Raw genomic sequence first — 19,103 nt, forward strand, 5'->3', positions numbered from 1 at the left:
ATTGGATTTACAGGAAAATCACTTCCCCAGAGATTAATATAACACAAATGGTCAGTTAGGTATGGACAACAGAACTCAGCTAATTTCAACCATATAAATGAACATAACCATACAATAAACTGGAATGTGTCACATATAATTTATAGCAGCAACTGCTGGTACAAGAGTCAAATGATGGAATTGGCCTTAATAAAAGAGAGGCAGGCAATGAACATCTCAAAAGGAGCATGGGATTCAGATGTGATCAACAAGATTTTCATTCAACCAACACTTCAGAAGATTAAAGGAAGATTATCAGCGGCGGTGACCTAAATTGGCTTACCTGTGAATGGATCTCTTGGTATAAATACCACCTTTTCTGTAAAGTTTTCTCATTCATATACCTGAAGAGGGAGACAGCAGTCTCTGAAATATAGTACTTTTCTCTCTATATTTTGGTGTTTTTATGGGCTCCTTTTATTAGATGGAATTCTGATATACCAGAACATTTTTACCAGTCATATATATATATATATATATATATATATATATATATATATATATATATATATATAATAATATATATAATATATAATACATATATAATACATATATATATATATATATAATATATATATATATATATATATATTATATATATATATATATATATATATATATATAGTATATATATTATATATAGATATATATATATATATATATATATATATATATAATATACTATATATATATATATATATATATATATATATATATATATATATATATATATATATATATATATATATATATATATATATATATATATATATATATACATATCTATATATATTATATATATATATATATAATATATATATTATATATATATATATATATATATATATATATATATATATATATATATATATATATATATATATATATATAAACAAATACACATGGGCAATGAGTTTGCAGTCAATGTTAAGTTATTATCAGGTAGTTAAAAAAAGTCGTTGAGGCCTTGATTTATACCCCAAATAGCCTAAAATTTAATTTCTGATAGGAGAGAAAGGAGCCCGCTACTCGACAATGCGAACGTAGTACGGGGACCAGACACTTGAAGGAATGGAAGAAGGAGAGAGAGAGAGAGAGAGAGAGAGAGAGAGAGAGAGAGAGAGAGAGAGAGAGAGAGAGAGAGAGAGAGAGAGAGAGAGAGAGAGAGAGAGAGAGAGAGAGAAAGTTGAGGAGACCTCCTTGCATGGTATTCATGGCACTTATGACCTCTGAGGATTCTGAAACTCCAAGAGCGCTGCTGTGAGTCTTGAACTAACCTGCCTGACGAAGCCCAGGTTGATGAGTGTCTTCTTAGTCACTGGAACGTAATACTGGCGTCCGGTGTGTAACCTCCAGTCGTCCCTGCAATAGAAATACAAACGTAACTAGAAAAGCAAAGTAGAAATTAAAAAAAAGGCAGACGATGACACCCACGGAAGAAACAGATAAGAGAAACGAATATTCCTTAACTTCTGACATTTGGCTGCAGACGATAGATAAAGCTATGATGCAGAAAAAAATAACCTTTCAAGTAGAATACATGGTTGGAAAGCAAAGATATCGATAGCCTTTTAACAAAATTATTGAAAATATTTAGAATTAAGAACAAAACACGTTTCGTAAGATTTAATATAATTTAAATGCATTTGTGGCACACATTCTCAAGATGATATGTTTAAGTTACTTCCTAGAAATATATCCTGCTTTATCAGTTTGGTTACTCTTGATATATTTACCCGTTCTCAACGAAAAGTGTCCTCCGAATAAGAACCACTATGTCTAATATATTTAACAGTAAGTTTACTCTGCGGATAAACCTGGCTGATTAATGAGACAATACGGGGAAATAGAGTTTATAAAGTAAAGGAGGGCAGAAGGGATGACAAAAGGTAACGCAAAATGGAGAAAAATAAATGCCAAGGAAGATACAGAAAGATGCAGATAATATTTCTAATTAGTGACGAAAACATTGCGACTATAATCGCCCACTCGTCAGTCCTTGAATTCTGTGATGCAGTCATTCATGCATAAAATATGATAAGAAATTTTGGGATATTTGATTCTTCTGGTTGGTGTCATCTGAGAGAGAGAGAGAGAGAGAGAGAGAGAGAGAGAGAGAGAGAGAGAGAGAGAGAGAGACTCCAAAGTTTCTGGGATATAAATGATCTTTGTAATACAGAAATATTTCCCGGATATTCCATCCCTTCTGAATTTCTTGGTAATACATAAAGAAAATGACCGATGCCTCGAGAGATACAAGTCTTTTCTAGTATTGATAGGAAGCCCTAGAGGCTCCTAATTATCAGTCAACATCAGGACTGCTGGCTTCTACAGAAAAGATAAAAGAATAGAAACGAACGTATGATACAGTATAGGGTAGTATAATTTGATTTTACTATAACGGAACAGGCTAGATGGAATATGTTCCTTCTACATTTATCAAATGAATGAACACACATGTATACACATGTATATTTGTATACTATATATGTGTGCATGTGTATATATGTATGTATGCAGCAAACTTCGAAGAAAACGTGATATAGCATATCCTGAGTATATAACCACAAGGCAAGTGAAAATCCAAGACTCTTTGCGTTAATGCCAATCTCAAGGACTGTCAGATATCAATCCTTTATACTCCACGTACTTATATTGTGGCTTATAAATAAGTTTTTCTGCAACACTGGAGAGCACAAGGAGAATAGAAATTGGACTGGTGTTACTGCAGTCTGCAGATATGCCACTATTTGGAACAGGCATTGTATTAGTAACCTTGTGATTATCCGCAATGACATTACGACGACCTAAAAATCTACTTGTATTTACCCTTCATAAAAATGACGGTTACTTGTGCTGCTTACCGATGCATGCAAAGATTTAACAAGATTACAAATTCGTCTGTTACCTTTCATCGGTGAGTACTAATGACCTGGAAATATGTTAGGTATGTCATGACTGGTACTAAAAAATGAGGATTTGCTATATCTATAAAATATCAACACTCGTCTGCTGCATCCAAGAACAACTTCAAAATGGTACCAGCAGGTGGAAGGGAAACCTGGGTTTTCAAATTTACTAATTTTCCACATTGAAAAGTAAAGCTGATGCTGCGCTGGAAAAAAGGTAAATCTATTTTATGTTCCCTAATAATGGACGAAATTGCCATCAAACAGCAGGCAGAATTGATGGGAAGAAATATCATGGATATACAGGCAGTCCCAGGTTTATGACGGGGTTCCGTCATAAGCCGAAACTGTTGTAAACCGGGGAGTGACCTGAACTTGATGATGACAGGCTTCCCCTACTGGAAGAGGCTCTTGTATTTATGGTCAAAGCAGAACTGGATAATTTGCTTCAGCAATGTTTACATATGCGACACTGTGGGAATTACTGTGGTTTCTGTGACTTTTGATGGCACAGCAACGAACGTATCAATTATAAGAGAGTTTGGCTGCTATTTACATTAAAATGATAAGCGAAATACTTTTCCTCATCCGGTGACAAGATCCAATTTGCATTTTTTGTTACCCATCCCATATGTTGAAATTCGTGAGAAATGCTGTTGGGTATCAAAAACTTTTCAGTGAAGAAGGTGGTCATCATACTAATTGGGAGTTTTTAGAGAAACTACAACATCTGCAAATATGTGAATTGTTACACTTAGGTAATAAACTAAGATTTGAGCATGTTGCATGAAAAAAAAGGATGGACATAAAACTAACAGCTCAGCTGCTCAGAGTGTCAGTTGAAACATCTTTACAGTTTGGTTTCGATAATAAAATTCATGGATTTCTAGGTTCCGAAGCAACTGTTAAATTCCTCATTTTGTTTGATAATTTATTTGATATAATGAACTTGAAGAAATCTGCGTTCCCGGGATTTTAATTGTCCAATTCAGGGGTAAATGTTTTGCGAATCAAAGCGTTTTCAAAGATAGATGAGATCTACATAAAACAACTGAAGCTCAAAGATGAAAACAGTTTTGAATTCTAATCGCAGAAATGCTTTCCGGAGTTTCATAGCATGCATCCATAGTCAGAACATTTTGTATGACAAAATTTAATACGTTGTGACGACCCAAAAGGTTTCTTAATGACTTGAAATGAGTCAAGATCACACTGAACTTTACTTTGGCAAAGTCTGGGCGTTGCAACAACAAACCCACTTCTCGCCAGTTTTCTGCAGCATACAACGACAATTCTTGATTCTCAGTACTATCCAGGATGTTCTTACTGGAAACTGTATTTCGCACGAGTCGGTGCCAACATTAAAATATTATAGTAATATTGCAAATTCATCTGTACTGGCAATAAAAGCTTCTCCCGGTAGGAACAGGTTAGTGGGTCACAGCTGTAATGCATTCTCTGCGTGTGAACCGAATGAAGACGATTACACTTACTATGTCCCTAGTTCTCGTCAGCTGTCCCTGTGCTTCAACAGTATTGTTTCGTGTACAGCTGGGTTCACTGTGTACAATATAAAGAAATCTTTGCTCTAACTGGTGAAAAAAAGAGCACTGAGCGGTATGCAATTAGATTGAAAAGTAAGGGAAATATAGTTCACCCCTCCGATGATTTATGGAGTCGGTGGTTGTTTCACTTACGTGTGATTTCTGTTATCTATGTATCTTTATTTGCCTTTAAACTGAAAAGAGAATAAACAATGTACATGACTCAGAAAGAGTTTTTAGTTTCCCCTTGAAAGAAAACAAACAAAAGGAAATAACAAAAATCGAGGAGTTCATTTATTTCTAGAAGCGCCGATCCTTTCCAAAGTTCTTTCTAAGACAGTTTTTTTGTGGCTGCTCGCTGACTGACCTGGCCACAGGCGTGCATAGGGCATCGTGAGGTAGAAGAATTGTTGCCTAATTATGGCTAGATCTCGCTTATTTTTCATGAGTTTTAGCAGAGAAAAAAAAAATGTTCCCAGCCATTAGTCGAAAATGGTTCTCTGCTTTATTAAGTCAACACATCTCTTATACAGCTTTAAAATGGTCCAAAAAGCGTACAAATTTCCAAAATTTACTCGTTGGTGGGTTGGCGGCCTGACAGCGCCTACCCCAACCCTAGCTGATAGGGCTCGCTTCGCTTGCCCACCTACCCATGCAATATCTAAACCTTATCCCTCCCCCCCACCCAAGAAAAATCTGAAATGACGCCACTGAGTGTATACAACCATACGTAACATATTAGCATATATATATATATATAATATATATATATATATATATATATATCTATATATATATGTATAGTATATATATATATTCCCTATATATATATATATATATGTAGTATATATATATATATATATATATATATATATATATATATATATATATATATATATATATATATATAATATATATATATATATATATATATAAAGGTAATGCCATGACGGAACAATGAAAGAACGAGAATTGCCGAGATCTTCCGGTCTACACGACCCTTTACTTGAATTAACTACAAATTAAGTAGTCTCACGTGTTTTCAGTTATTGTAAATTTTTTTTACTCACTCTCTTATGCTCGTTATATTTATATCCCATGTTCGTTTCTCACACATTGTTTGAACATTTTTGTAAATTTCATGTTACTAATACAAGATGTATTGTTTTTCGAATAAGATTCCTTTGACCTGTCACCGCTCCAAAATCTTTAATCTAATTTTCGGGATTGTACTAAATCTGTATTGCCCGGTCGTCTATGCCTCCTTGTTCTCAAAAACGTATTGTTTTATGACTAATTCATCTGCAACCACATGTGAGTGTCTGCCCTTAAAATCTCTAATCTAGCCCATGTGCGTTTTGTCGTTTCTTTAAAGTGAATAGGACCTTATGTTAATCCTGTAATGTCAGTTAGTATACTTAGCCTACTTGTAATGTTTCTGCTCTGTTCTGATCAGTTGTGCCTCAAGCAAAGGGTCTTAAGACCGAAAGATCTCGGCATTTCTCGTCTTTTCATTTTTCCTCCACGGCATTACCTTTATTTATACATAACATCACGTTTTATATATATTTCGTGATCAAGTTGTATATATATATAATATATATATATATATATATATATATATATATATAAAGTGTACACATATGCAGATATACCAAAGAGAAAAATGAATTAATTATTATAAATCCTTACCAGTTTTGCCTTAAGCATTTCAAGACATCTTCGAGAAAGCTAAATATAAATATATATATATATATATATATATATATAATATATATATATATATATATATATATATATAATATATATCAGTAGAAATTTACAATATATATGCTGAAGAAGAGACAGACAACGACCATACTACAGCCAGCTGCGACAAATATTCAGACGGTTTATATCATATGGAGGCTGGCTTCCACCGTTGCTCTAGACCCTGGATAAACTTTTCCTGCCTTAGAGTCTTTACATTTTATTTCATTAATTTAAAAAATCAATGGATCGAGACTGTATATTCCATGCCTGATATTCATATCCTTACAAAGGTTTCTTAGAAAACTGGATTTTGATCATATTTCTTTCCCTCTTGTCACTTGAATCCTCTCTGTTTTGATGCCTTGTCCAATTCATGAGGTGAAATCTGTTTCGCCAACGTAAAAGATGAAGACTGTTCTCCAGAGTATATCATGTTCATGTTTTCTACTTCGATCATTAGAAAAGATGTCATATGAATTACATACTACATCATACTATAGTAGGTTCACGTCAACCGTGCATTTGATGTCTAGACCAGTCCCTTACGACGCTCCTGATTGGCTGTTGATAAGCCAGTAGCAAGGCTGGAAACTCTCAGTCTCTCGAGAGAGTTCACATGGGTAGGATCTATGCTCCCTCAGGAGAGGTGGAATTACATCTTGCCTATGTGAACTCTCTTGAGAGACTGAGAGTTTCCAGCCCTGTGACTGGCTTATCAACGGCCAATCAGGAGCTTTGTAAGGGACTGGCCTAGACATCAAATGAACGGTTGATGTGAATCTACTATAGTGATTGTCTCATTGTACCAGTGCTCTTCAATGTTCATTGACTCCAGAATTCTAAGTTTTTCTCTCGTTAAAATCTTTTTTGCTGCTCTTTACGCATTCTCTAATAAAAAGTCAGGATATCTCAGTGTCTTACCTATTTCTTATTATACTTATTTCATCACCTATATTTAATGCGCTCGCCTATCGATACCATAGTCCCGAGTTCGATTCCTCACTCCGCCAACGGGGAATCTGAGAAATTTGTTTATGGTGATTAAAAATTAACTTCTCAATATTATGTGGTTCGGCGCCCACAAAAAGCTGTAGGTCCTGTTGCTAGGTCACCAACTAGTTCCTAGCCACGTAAAAATATCTAATCCTTCGGGCCAGCCCCAAGAGAGCTGTTAATTAACTCAGTGGTCTGGTTATACTAGATATACTTAAACTTCATCTTCTATATATTCAGGGCTACATATAAGTCAAGCTCTTAAAAATATATACGCGATATTTGGGTAGAAATATTAGCAGGTTTTCTGTTCATGCTATATTCAGACTGATTATTACTTCTCTGAATTAGTTGACTCAAAACGGGTAGGCGAACATCATTTTACATTTCATTAGTGATTCTTACTGATTTGATTAATTTATGTAGATTTTTGGCATTACGCCAAGCACTGGGGCAACTAAGGCCATTCAGCACTGAAACGCAAATGAACATTAAGAGGTCTGACCTTACAGACCTTACATCTTGTTCGGGTTGCCCCAGGTCCCTCAGTGTGAGGCACCTCTAATGTCTACCAGAGAGTTGCTAGTACATCTTCCGGTATATTTTGCATCTTCATATCTTGGATGGTCTGGGATGCAGCTTAGATATTGGTTGAGCTTATTCTTAAACACATCTACGCTCACTCCTGATGCGTTGCCAGCTCAGATGAGCTGGCAACGCATTGAATAGACCTTACATCTTCCGGTATATTTTGCATCTTCATATCTTGGATGGTCTGGGATGCAGCTTAGATATTTGTCGAGCTTATTCTTAAACACATCTACGCTCACTCCTGATGCGTTGCCAGCTCCGCTGCATTATCGATGCTGGTGCGTAGTGGATTAATGTCCTGTGTGATTTCCTTATTTTTCCTGGTATAGTCTTGGGCACTATTAATCTACCTCTGCTTGCTCTTTCAGATATTTTTAGCTCCATGATGTTTTCAGCTATTCCTTCTATCCGTTTCCATGCCTGAATTATCATGTAGCGTTCTCTTCTCCTTTCTAGACAATATAATTTTAATGATTGTAGTCTTTCCCAATAGTCAAGATCCATAACTTCCTCTATTCTAGCTGTAAAGGACCTTTGTACACTCTCTATTTGAGCAATATCCTTTTGATAGTGTGGGTACCATATCATATTGCAATATTCAAGTGGACTACGATAATATGTTTTATAAAGCATAATCATGTGTTCAGCTTTTCTTGTTTTGAAGTGCCATAACAACATTCCTATTTTTGCTTTACATTTTGCCAATAGAATTGCTATTTGATCATTGCATAACATGTTCCTATTCATCATCACACCAAGGTCTTTAACTGCTTCCTTATTTGTAATTGTCTCATTATTAGGTCCCCTATATGCATATAGCTTTCTTTCTCTGTCTCCATAATTTATTGATTCAAATTTATCAGAGTTAAATACCATCCTATTTACCTCTGACCATTCATATACTTTGTTAAGGTCTCTTTGTAGCGCATTCCTATCCTCATCACAAGTAATTTCTCTACTTATTCTTGTATCATCAGCAAAACTACTCACTACCACACCAGATATTACCTTAGCTTCATCCGATTTCTCATCGTTTGCAATAACTATCTGTTTTCTGTTGTGTAAAAATTCTTTTAACCATCTTCCTACTTTATCCACTATATATGTTTTCTAATTTTCTTCGCTAATATATTATGATCTAACCTTGTCAAAACGCTTTTGCAAAGTCCAGATAAACCACATCTGTTTCATTTCCGCTTTTCATATTTTTGTATATGTTCTCACGGTGGACTAACAGTTGGGTTTGTGTACTTTTTCCGGGAACGAAACCATGTTAAACAAATTATTTTTTTTAAATGTTTCATAATATTTTTCTTCATTACCCTTTCATACACTTTCATAATATGTGATGTTAGACTCACAGGCCTATAATTACTTGCCTCTAGTCTTGATCCACTTTTGAAAGTAGGGGTAATATATGCTAATTTGTGCTCATCATAAATCTTGCCTGTATCTACACTTTGTCTTAATAATATTGCAAGTGGCTTTGTGATAGAATGAACTAGTTCCTTCAACAAAATAGCAGGGACACCATCAGGCCCTGCTGCAGCTCCATTTTTAATTTCATTAGTAGCCTGCACAATATCAGCTTCATTAATATCTATGTCTGCTAAATATTCACTATTTTCATCCCTTACTTCTATATCATTATCTTCATTATCAATTCTAAGGGTGAATTCTCTCTTATATAGTTCTGCCAATATGTTGCATATTTCCTTTTTTTCATTCGTTAATCTCCTTTCAATTCTTAGAGGGCCTATATCTATTCTTCTTTTATTCATCTTTTTTGCATACGAGTATAATAGTTTGGGGTTTCTTTGATATTTACTAGGGTTTTTTCTTCCAAGTCCCATTTTTCATTTTCTTTTGATTGTATAATCTTTTGTTCTGCATTTTCTATCTTGCTTTTTAGTTCTATCACTTTCCATGCATTTTTTTCTTTTACAAGAACTTTTTTCCACTTTCTGATTTTCTGGAACAAGATCCGTCTGTCTCTTGGTATGCATGACTGATGTTTACTTTTCTTCTTTGGTATATATTTATCCACTATTTTCTCTAATATTTTATATAATATCTCCGTATTTACCTTTCTATCATCACTTACGAAAATGTTATCCCAATCTTTGTTTAGTTCTTCATTTACTTCTGACTATTTTATATTTTTACTGTAGAAGTTGTATTTTCCATTTCCTTCCCATTTTTTCATTTCTTGCTTATCTCCGTTTTCACTTGCTTTGGAATGGACTGTTAATTCTATGACATTATGGTCTGAAATACTTGCATTACAAACTATTATTTCTTTAACATAATTCACCTCGTTCACAAATACTAGGTCTAAAGTATTTTCCTTTCTTGTTGGCAGGTGATTTATTTGCTGAATGTTGTATTCTAGTAGCATATCTAATAGCTTTTCGAATTGCCTCTTATTTTCTGCACTACTATTACTCTCTTTTTTTATATGTACAAATACAACCACAATCTCCTATTCGTTCTTTCCAGTCTACGAAAGGAAAGTTAAAGTCTCCGGATAGGAGGATAGTCCAGTCCTTGTGATTTCTACATATATCATCCAATTTTTCTATTATTATGTCAAACTTTTAAGTATTAGGGTGTCTATATATTACTATGTTCATTAATTTTTCAGATTCAAATTCTACCACTATTAGTTCACATTCTGAGTTACTATATTTCTCATATATTTTTCCTTGTTTTTTGTCTTTCCCATATATTGCGGTTCCCCCTTGATTCCTATTTTTTCTATCTGATCTATAAGTTTGGAACCCTTTTATTTGATCGTCATTCCCAGTCTCTTGGGAATACAAGGTTTCACTTATATTCATTATATCTATTTTCTTTTCAATTTGGGTTAGTTCTTCTAAGTACTCTATTTTTCTTTTTGAGTTACTCAACTAAACCCTGTGCATTCATCACTATGATGGTTTGCGTGTTTTCTCCTTCATTTAATATGGGTAATAATAAGGATTTTCCCACTTCTCTTTCCTGTTCTGGTATGTTGTTCTTTTCTTCATTTCCAGAAATTTTGACATTAAAAAATCCAACTTTTCCATAATATTTGATCTTCCTTCATCATTATTATTCATTTTGTGTATGAATCTGCTATTTTCTCCGTATCTGCAATATCCTCTTGCATTGTAAATATAGTAGTTATCTCTTGAGCTGTATCTTGGAGCTGATGCTTGGAAATTCTTTGCTGACACACCATATCGCGGTGATGGCTTGCTTTTTTCCTTCACATATTCTTTGTTCCTCTCTTTATTTGTTTCTTTCTTATTTTGGATATTATTATTTGATTGATTATTTAATTGATTTTGACTCATGGCTACAGGATGCATATATTTACATTTTTTGTCGAACTTACATCCTTTTCCTTCTTTTAGGATTTTCCATATTTTTGGATGTAGATCTCTGCAATCATCCTCATAGCCGTCTAGGTATGACATTTACCATAGATTTCATAGTTGTGACATACCTTGGGATGTTTGTAGTAACATCTTTCTCTGAATCTGCAATTCCCTCTTTTCAAAAGGTTGCAGACTTTGTCTTTCTTGTTTATTTTTTCCTCTTTCCCATCAGTGTGCAGATCTGGGTAGGGCCTCTTCGGGATTTTCTTTTGTGTTGTTATGTCGTAATTTATTTCTTCGTATGTATGCTGCTTGATCGCCTCATATGTAGTATCAATGAATATCTCTGCATCCATACTTTTATCTTGTTCTTTGTTTTCCTTATTTTTTTCTGTCATTTCAGTTTTGTTTATTTCTCTTCCGTTTTCCTCTTCTTCTTCCTCCTCTTCTTCATCCTCAACTATTTGTACATTAAGTATTGATTTAATAACATTGTCTATCCATGATAAACATGTTGAGCAAAATATTCTGGTACCCTTGCTCATATCTTGCATTACTTCAGCACATTGAAGATTCGTAGGAATGTTGCATGCAGAACATTTTCTGATCAGGTTTTGTGGATTAACTATACTATACCACACCTTACACAGTTTGCATGCTTTTGGCATTCTTTTTCCTATTGCATCAATTAGGATATTGACCATGTTCACCTTATTGATTTTCTTTGTCGGAATATGTTGATTGATGTAAATTTTCTTTACGAGTCTCTTGACCACTTGGATTTTATTTGGAACGTCCTCAATTATTTTCAAGATGTTTTCTGTTGATTTATTCCAGTTTGAAAGATCGTATCCTTCTAATATGTCTATGAATGCTTTTTTATCTTTTTGGTTAGGGCTGTTGTTGATCTCATAGATGAGAAATGCCAGCTCCCTTTCTGCTACCTCATCGTATTGTGAATCTGCTAAACACGCTAAATTTCACCATTTTTTTCCACAGTTGGAACTTACTGCCATCCTGATCTGATTTACAGTATTTCACTTGATAAACTAACTCAGTAGATGCTTTATCCTACTATTTTCACACTAATCTTATCATCGACAGTTCACGAACACTTCTAGATATTTTTCAATGTCCAGACGTATGTTAAACGCGTGATATCTATTGATTAATCAGACTGTTGCAATAAAAAAAATTTGTTAGGAGAAGGTGGACAGAAAGATGGAAGAAAGAGAATATGAACGGAGGCAGAGTAAAAGGAATGAAAGTAGCTGCAGCAAGGGGCCGAAGGGACTGCAAAGAACCTCAAGTAATGCCTACATTGCACCGAATGAGGTGCACTGATGGCCCTAACCCCCTACGGAGGAATCTTACTGATGGGACAACTTCATTTAAATTTTTTGACACCTTTGTGAAGAATGACGCAATGAAAACTCGCAAGCGTTGTGCACATTATTAAGTTTACATTTATCAAGTCTACACTGAATATTAGATTGGTATCACGTTTTCTAGTATTTTCATATAATGAGAAGCCATCAACCAATAGCTTATTATTGAATTCATTACGCTTTGGAAAGAACTTACACTAAACGGGTAATTATCATTGGTAAGTGGATCTGTTCCACTTACGATTCGAAGCCGAGCAGTCAAAGTCGACTGTTTAGTGTTGACCTAAATTCAAGTCATGGGCGAGACAGAGGCACTTGTCTGTTATACCAAAGGTAGAGTGAATTCGATATTAAACGACGGCATTTGTGGCTTAACACACACACACACACAGATATATATATATATATATATATATATATATATATATATATATTATAAAGTGAAAGACCTTTCTTTCACTTTGTGATGTCTATTTGGCTCTCGCAGTATTGTCCAACGAAAGTTCCTTGTGGTAGTATAGTTTGTATAAAGTATATATATGTATATATATTATTATATATATAATATATATATATATATATATATTTAGATATATATATATATATAATATATATATGTATATATATATACTATATATAATATATATATATATATATATATATATAGATATATATATATAATAATATATATTAATATATATATATATTATATATATATAATATACTATATATATATATATATATATATATATATATATATATATATATATATATATATATATAAGCGAATACCACGGGAAATGATAGTCAAGAATCCAAGCGCTTTCGTCTTTATTCAGACATCGTCAAGGAGCTACTAAAGTACAATCGGAGAGGAAGGCCTCAGGTACAAACAAGATCAGGAATACCAGATGGTTAATTATCAAAAGGGTAAAAATTAAAAGGGATAATCCAGGATTATCGGATATCACACGGTCACAAACTTAAACAGATTCTGGCCCTAACCGAAATTACAAAGTATCTTTACAGTCCAAAACATGTAAAAACTGAATATATTAATTGTGTTGCTTATATTTATCTACAACTTTTTCATTATGAAAGCATCAAGTTTAAATAAACCAAGACTTAAATTAGAACATTTCTATTATTTGACTTGATAAAACAAGATTCAATGATATTCCTTTTAACTGTGTCATTACATGGGACTAAGGCTCTTGCTTGACTCCAGTTAATAGGATGGTCTAAATCTCTCATATGTACAAATAATGCATTCGATATTTGCCCAGTTCTCACAGATATTGATGTTGCTTAAGACGCTGTGGAAAGAGATTTCCCGGTCTGTCCGTTAATAGATTCTTATCACACTTTTTGCAAGGAATTTCATATATGCAGCCTGGAAGATCTTTAGGAGAATTTTTTATTACTAAACTCTTGACATTAATAGTACTGAAAACAACATTTATGTTAAAAAGCTTTAAAATTCTAGGAATATCTAAAAACCTTTCATCATCAAGGTAATTTTAGAATGTTATGCTTACTAAATTCAAGTTTGTCATTAGTTGAATAAAATGTTTTTCTAGCTTTCTTTTCCATGCCACATCTACAAAAGTCTTGGGTATTTAAGTTTCAATGCAATATCATAAATAGTTTTTTAATTTCAGCGTCAATAAACTGCGGGCTACAGACACGTAAAGCCCTTAGGAACATCCCAGAAAAAACAGAGAATTTAACATTTGATGGTGTTTGGAGTAGTAATGAACAAAAGAGGCAATATTAGTTGATTTTCGAAAGACTGAAAAGGTGAAATTTCTATCATTTCTATGGACAGTTACATCAAGAAATTCAAATTACAATTTTATTTCTTCCTCTACAGTAAAATTTTATAGAAGGGACTAAATTATTGAGATTATTAAGGAATCCTGGAGGTTTTCGTGAACTGGCCAAATACAGAAGATATCATCCACGTATCTAAACCAAATAACTTTTTGGGGCAAAAATTCTTGGTAAGAGTTTTGTCTCAAAAAATTCCATGTAAATATTGCTAAGGACAGGAGATAAGGGATTACCCATGGCCATGCCAAACTTTTGTACAAAAATTCCCCATGAAACAAAATTTACTAATCTTTGATACATAACCGTTATGAGACTAATGAGATTTTTCTACACTTAAGGGAATGTCATGACGCTCTAATTCCTCTTCCAAATATTCAAGTAAGTCAATACTACAGCGGCACCTTTTGTAAATTAAAGAAGGACAACATCAAAACTAACCATATTTAAAATCATAATGGTTCAAATTTAAACTATTCAATTTGTTATGAAAATTCAACATTGTTTTTTAACATTCGTGTTAGAAATAAATTTTCCTACCAAAGGAGTAAGAATTTTTACAAGCCATTTAGATAAATTATACGAAACTGAGCCCACTCAACTAATGATTGGTCTGATAGGGTTATTGATTTTATGTGTCTTGACTAAACCATACATGTAAGGTAGGGAGGCGCATTGCGGTGTAAACTGTTTAATTAAATGGTCCAAGCCCTTCAAATGGATTTAATTTGTTTATTAAAATGGGAGTTAACTGTCTGTGTAGGGTCAGACCTCAGTTTCGTATAAGTTCAGTGAGGTCCAATTTAAAGCAATGTCATTATTTTTACTTATAGTAGTCACTTATTTATTCATAATTACCACCGCATTAGATTTATCTGCTTTTGTCACCTTCACTGTTTCGTCTTCTTTAATTTTCTTAAAAGCCTGGAGAAATCTCACGGGTACATTAGGGGGAGAAGGTTTACTCATAGCACCATACACAATACCTTTACAAATATTGATATCATCAGGGCATAGGTTTTGATTCAATTTTTCTAAATAACAAAAGGATTTTGAGATGTCGACACAGTCCAGGTTACCATTAAATACACCCAAAAGCTTAACCCATATCCCAAAGCCGCTGTCGTAGCACTATCCACTGGTTTGTCAGATAAATTAATCATGAAGTCCACGTTGGCATGCTTAGTCCAGTCGCTTTCAGCAATAAGATTTTTCAGCTTGACTTGGAGCTTCCTTTCAAGACGGTTGCAGCACTTTCTCAATTTTCCGTAGCAATAATCCAGCATCCGATTCTTCCAATCGACAGGAACCGTCTGATTAAAGCTATACCGTCTGCTTCTAAGTGTACGGAACGCATCATCTACTTCCACTTTTGTGATGCTGTGTCTCTGAAGTATGATGCGTTGAAACTCGTCGAAAGGTCGCTCTGCTAGGCGAAGAAATTCTCACTGGTAAAATCGACTTGGGCATCACTTGCTCGTTCATGCACTTCCGTAGAAAGTTGAGTCGGAGTTTCAGTTTGTGAGCGATGATAAGAGCATTACAGAAGGATGTCACGAATAGAACAAGGCTCGGAAAATTCAAAGAAAAGGCGTAGAAGTCTGACCCTACACAGACAGTTAACTCCCATTTTAATAAACAAATTAAATCTATTTTGAAGGGCTTGGACCATTTAATTAAACAGTTTACACCGCAATGCGCCCCTCTCTACCTTACATGTAATGGAGGTTTAGTCAAGACACATAAAATCAATAACCCTATCAGACCAATCATTAGTTCAGTGGGCTCAGTTTCGTATAATTTATCTAAATGGCTTGTAAAAATTCTTACTCCTTTGTTAGGAAATATTTCTAACACGAATGTTAAAAACAATGTTGATTTTATAAACAAATTGAATAGTTTAAATTTGAATTATGATTTTAATATGGTTAGTTTTGATGTTGTCTCTTTATTTACAAAAGTGCCTGTAGATGACTTACTTGAATATTTGAAGGAAAGGAATTAGAGCGTCATGACATTCCCTTAAGTGTAGAAAATCTCATTAGTCTCATAAGGTTATGTATCAACAAAGATAGTAAATTTTGTTTCAATGGGGAATTTTTTGTACAAAAGTTGGCATGGCATGGGTAATCCCTTATCTCCTGTCCTTAGCAATATTTTACATGGAATTTTTTGAGACAAAACTCTTACCAAGAATTTTGCCCCAAAAAGTTATTTGGTTTAGATACGTGGATGATATCTTCTGTATTTGGCCAGTGTCACGAAAAACCTCCAGGAATTCCTTTAATAATCTCAATTAATTTAGTCCCCTCTATAAAATTTACTGTAGAGGAAGAAAGAAAATTGTAATTGAATTTTCTTGATGTAACTGTCCATAGAAATGATAGAAATTTCACCTTTTCAGTCTTTCGAAAATCAACTAATATTGCCTCTTTTGTTCATTACTACTCCAAACACCATCAAAATGTTAAACTTAAAATTTCTGTTTTTTTCTGGGATGTTCCTAAGGGCTTTACGTGTCTGTAGCCCTGCAGTTTATTGACGCTGAAATTAAAACTATTTATGATATTGCATTGAAACTTAAATACCCAAGGACTTTTGTAGATGTGGCATGGAAAAGAGCTAGAAAAACATTTTATTCAACTAATGACAAACTTGAATTTAGTAAGCCATAACATTCTAAAAATTTACATGATGATTGTTTTAGGTTTTATATCCTAGAATTTTAAAGCTTTTTAACATAAATGTTGTTTTCAGTAATATTAATGTCAAGAGTTTAGTAATAAAAAATTCTCCTAAAGATCTTCCAGGCTGCATATATGAAATTCCTTGCAAAAAGTGTGATAAAATCTATTACGGACAGACCGGGAAATCTCTTTCACAGCGTCTTAAGCAACATCAATATTCTGTGAGAACTGGGAAAACAAATATCGAATGCATTATTTGTACATATGAGAGATTTAGACCATCCTATTAACTGGAGTCAAGCAAGAGCCTTAGTCCCATAGTAATGACACAGTTAAAAGGAATATCATTGAATCTTGTTTTATCAAGTCAAATAATAGAAATGTTCTAAATTTTAAGTTCTCTTGGTTTATTTTTAAACTTGATGCTTTTCATAATGAAAAACGTTGTAGATAAATATAAGAACAAAATTAATATATTCAGTTTTACATGTTTTGGACTGTAAAGATACTTTGTAATTTCGGTTAGGGCCAGAATCTGTTTAAGTTTGTGACCGCCCTGTGATATCCGATAATCCTGGATTATCCCTTTTAATTTTTACCCTTTTGATAATTAACCATCTGGTATTCCTGATCTTGTTTGTACCTGAGGCCTTGCCTCTCCGATTGTACTTTAGTAGCTCCTTGACGATGTCTGAATAAAGACGAAAGCGCTTGGATTCTTGACTATCATTTCCTGTGGTATTCGCTTATTTATGAAGTCACGTGCATCTACTGTGAGTTTTTTAAGCATATATATATATATATATATATATATATATATATATATATATATACATATATATATATACTATATATATATATATATATATATATATATACTATATATATATATATATATATATATATATATATATATATATATATATATATATATATGTGTGTGTGTGTGTGTGTGTGTTGTGTGTGTGTGTGTATTTGTTAGTCAAATAATTACGGAGAAACTGACTGAGAGCAAGTGCACTCGCAACAAGATAATGGAAATTCAATAGCTTAGGTTGGATGAAGGCAATACCAATGACACTCACGTTCACTGATTTATATCTGTTTTCTTCTTGCTTCCTCTCTCTCTTTCTCTATTCTTTTCTTCTTTTGCACACATAACAGACACACTACTCTACTTTGTGAAACTTTTACTTTGCAACCTTCCGGCCCCCACTCAACTTATCTACATAGATCCTGCCTGACCGTCTTCTCCGAAGGTCTAAGCGTGATCGCCTTCAGTTACAGCAGCGGTTCCCAAACTGCGGGTCATGACCCCCAAAGAGGTCATGAGCCTTTTTCTGGGGGTCACGGATGATCCAAGATTTTGAGGACATTTTTTTTATGAGGCAGACATGCGATGTGCCCTGAGCCACACAGAACCGCGTATTGGTTAGCTTGTATAAAAAAAAAGCAAGTACTACATCCTTCTCATTAAACTACAGGATTAAATCAGTCCTTGTTCATAAACATTAATAAGCATTTTTGTTTGTTGTTATTGCTCTCTCTCTGCTGTGATTAATCTTTAATTTAATGTTTAAAAATGTCTCTGCGCCATTGGAAGTGAGTGCACTTTCAGAAGGCTTATTAAGGTTTGCGGGGTGGGGGGGTTCATGGTAGGTTTGGCACTACTGAAAAGGGTCCCGTACTGGACAAGTTTGCAGACCACTGGGTTAGAGAGATGGTCGACAGCAACGCATCGCCAGCAGTAATGCGCAACGGATCTATTTATTCATATTAATACTACTACTCCTACTACCACTGACTTATATATTTAATAGTGATAAGTGTCTTACCGTGCTATGAAGAGTCCCTGATGCTGAGGAAGGCGAAGGAAAGACCTTCCGCGACTCTTGACTCTCACCGCTTTCTTTCCGGCCTTCTTGCTGGTCCCCAGTCGGGCTGCTTCATCAAGAGATAAATAATACGAGTGAGTTAGCGAATGAAATACGAGCACAGGAACAGCAGA

General features: G+C 34.0%; 1 protein-coding gene across 2 annotated transcripts in view; it reads right to left on the minus strand.

The window, feature by feature from the left end:
• Positions 1 to 19,103, minus strand: part of LOC135206630 (uncharacterized) — a 45,432-nt gene that overhangs the window by 7,639 nt on the left and 18,690 nt on the right. Inside the window, exons 5-6 of one of the 2 annotated variants that reach the window (XM_064237971.1) lie at positions 18,931 to 19,036; positions 1,317 to 1,401 (exon numbers count right to left, since the gene is read on the minus strand). In XM_064237971.1, the coding sequence (XP_064094041.1) occupies positions 1,317 to 1,401; positions 18,931 to 19,036 (191 nt within the window). Of the gene's footprint in view, positions 1 to 1,316; positions 1,402 to 18,930; positions 19,040 to 19,103 lie in introns of both variants that reach the window. The other variant, XM_064237970.1, reaches the window with a different exon arrangement.

This window comes from Macrobrachium nipponense, chromosome 31 (genome assembly GCF_015104395.2).
Source record: "Macrobrachium nipponense isolate FS-2020 chromosome 31, ASM1510439v2, whole genome shotgun sequence".
Classification (NCBI taxonomy): Eukaryota; Metazoa; Arthropoda; class Malacostraca; order Decapoda; family Palaemonidae; genus Macrobrachium; species Macrobrachium nipponense.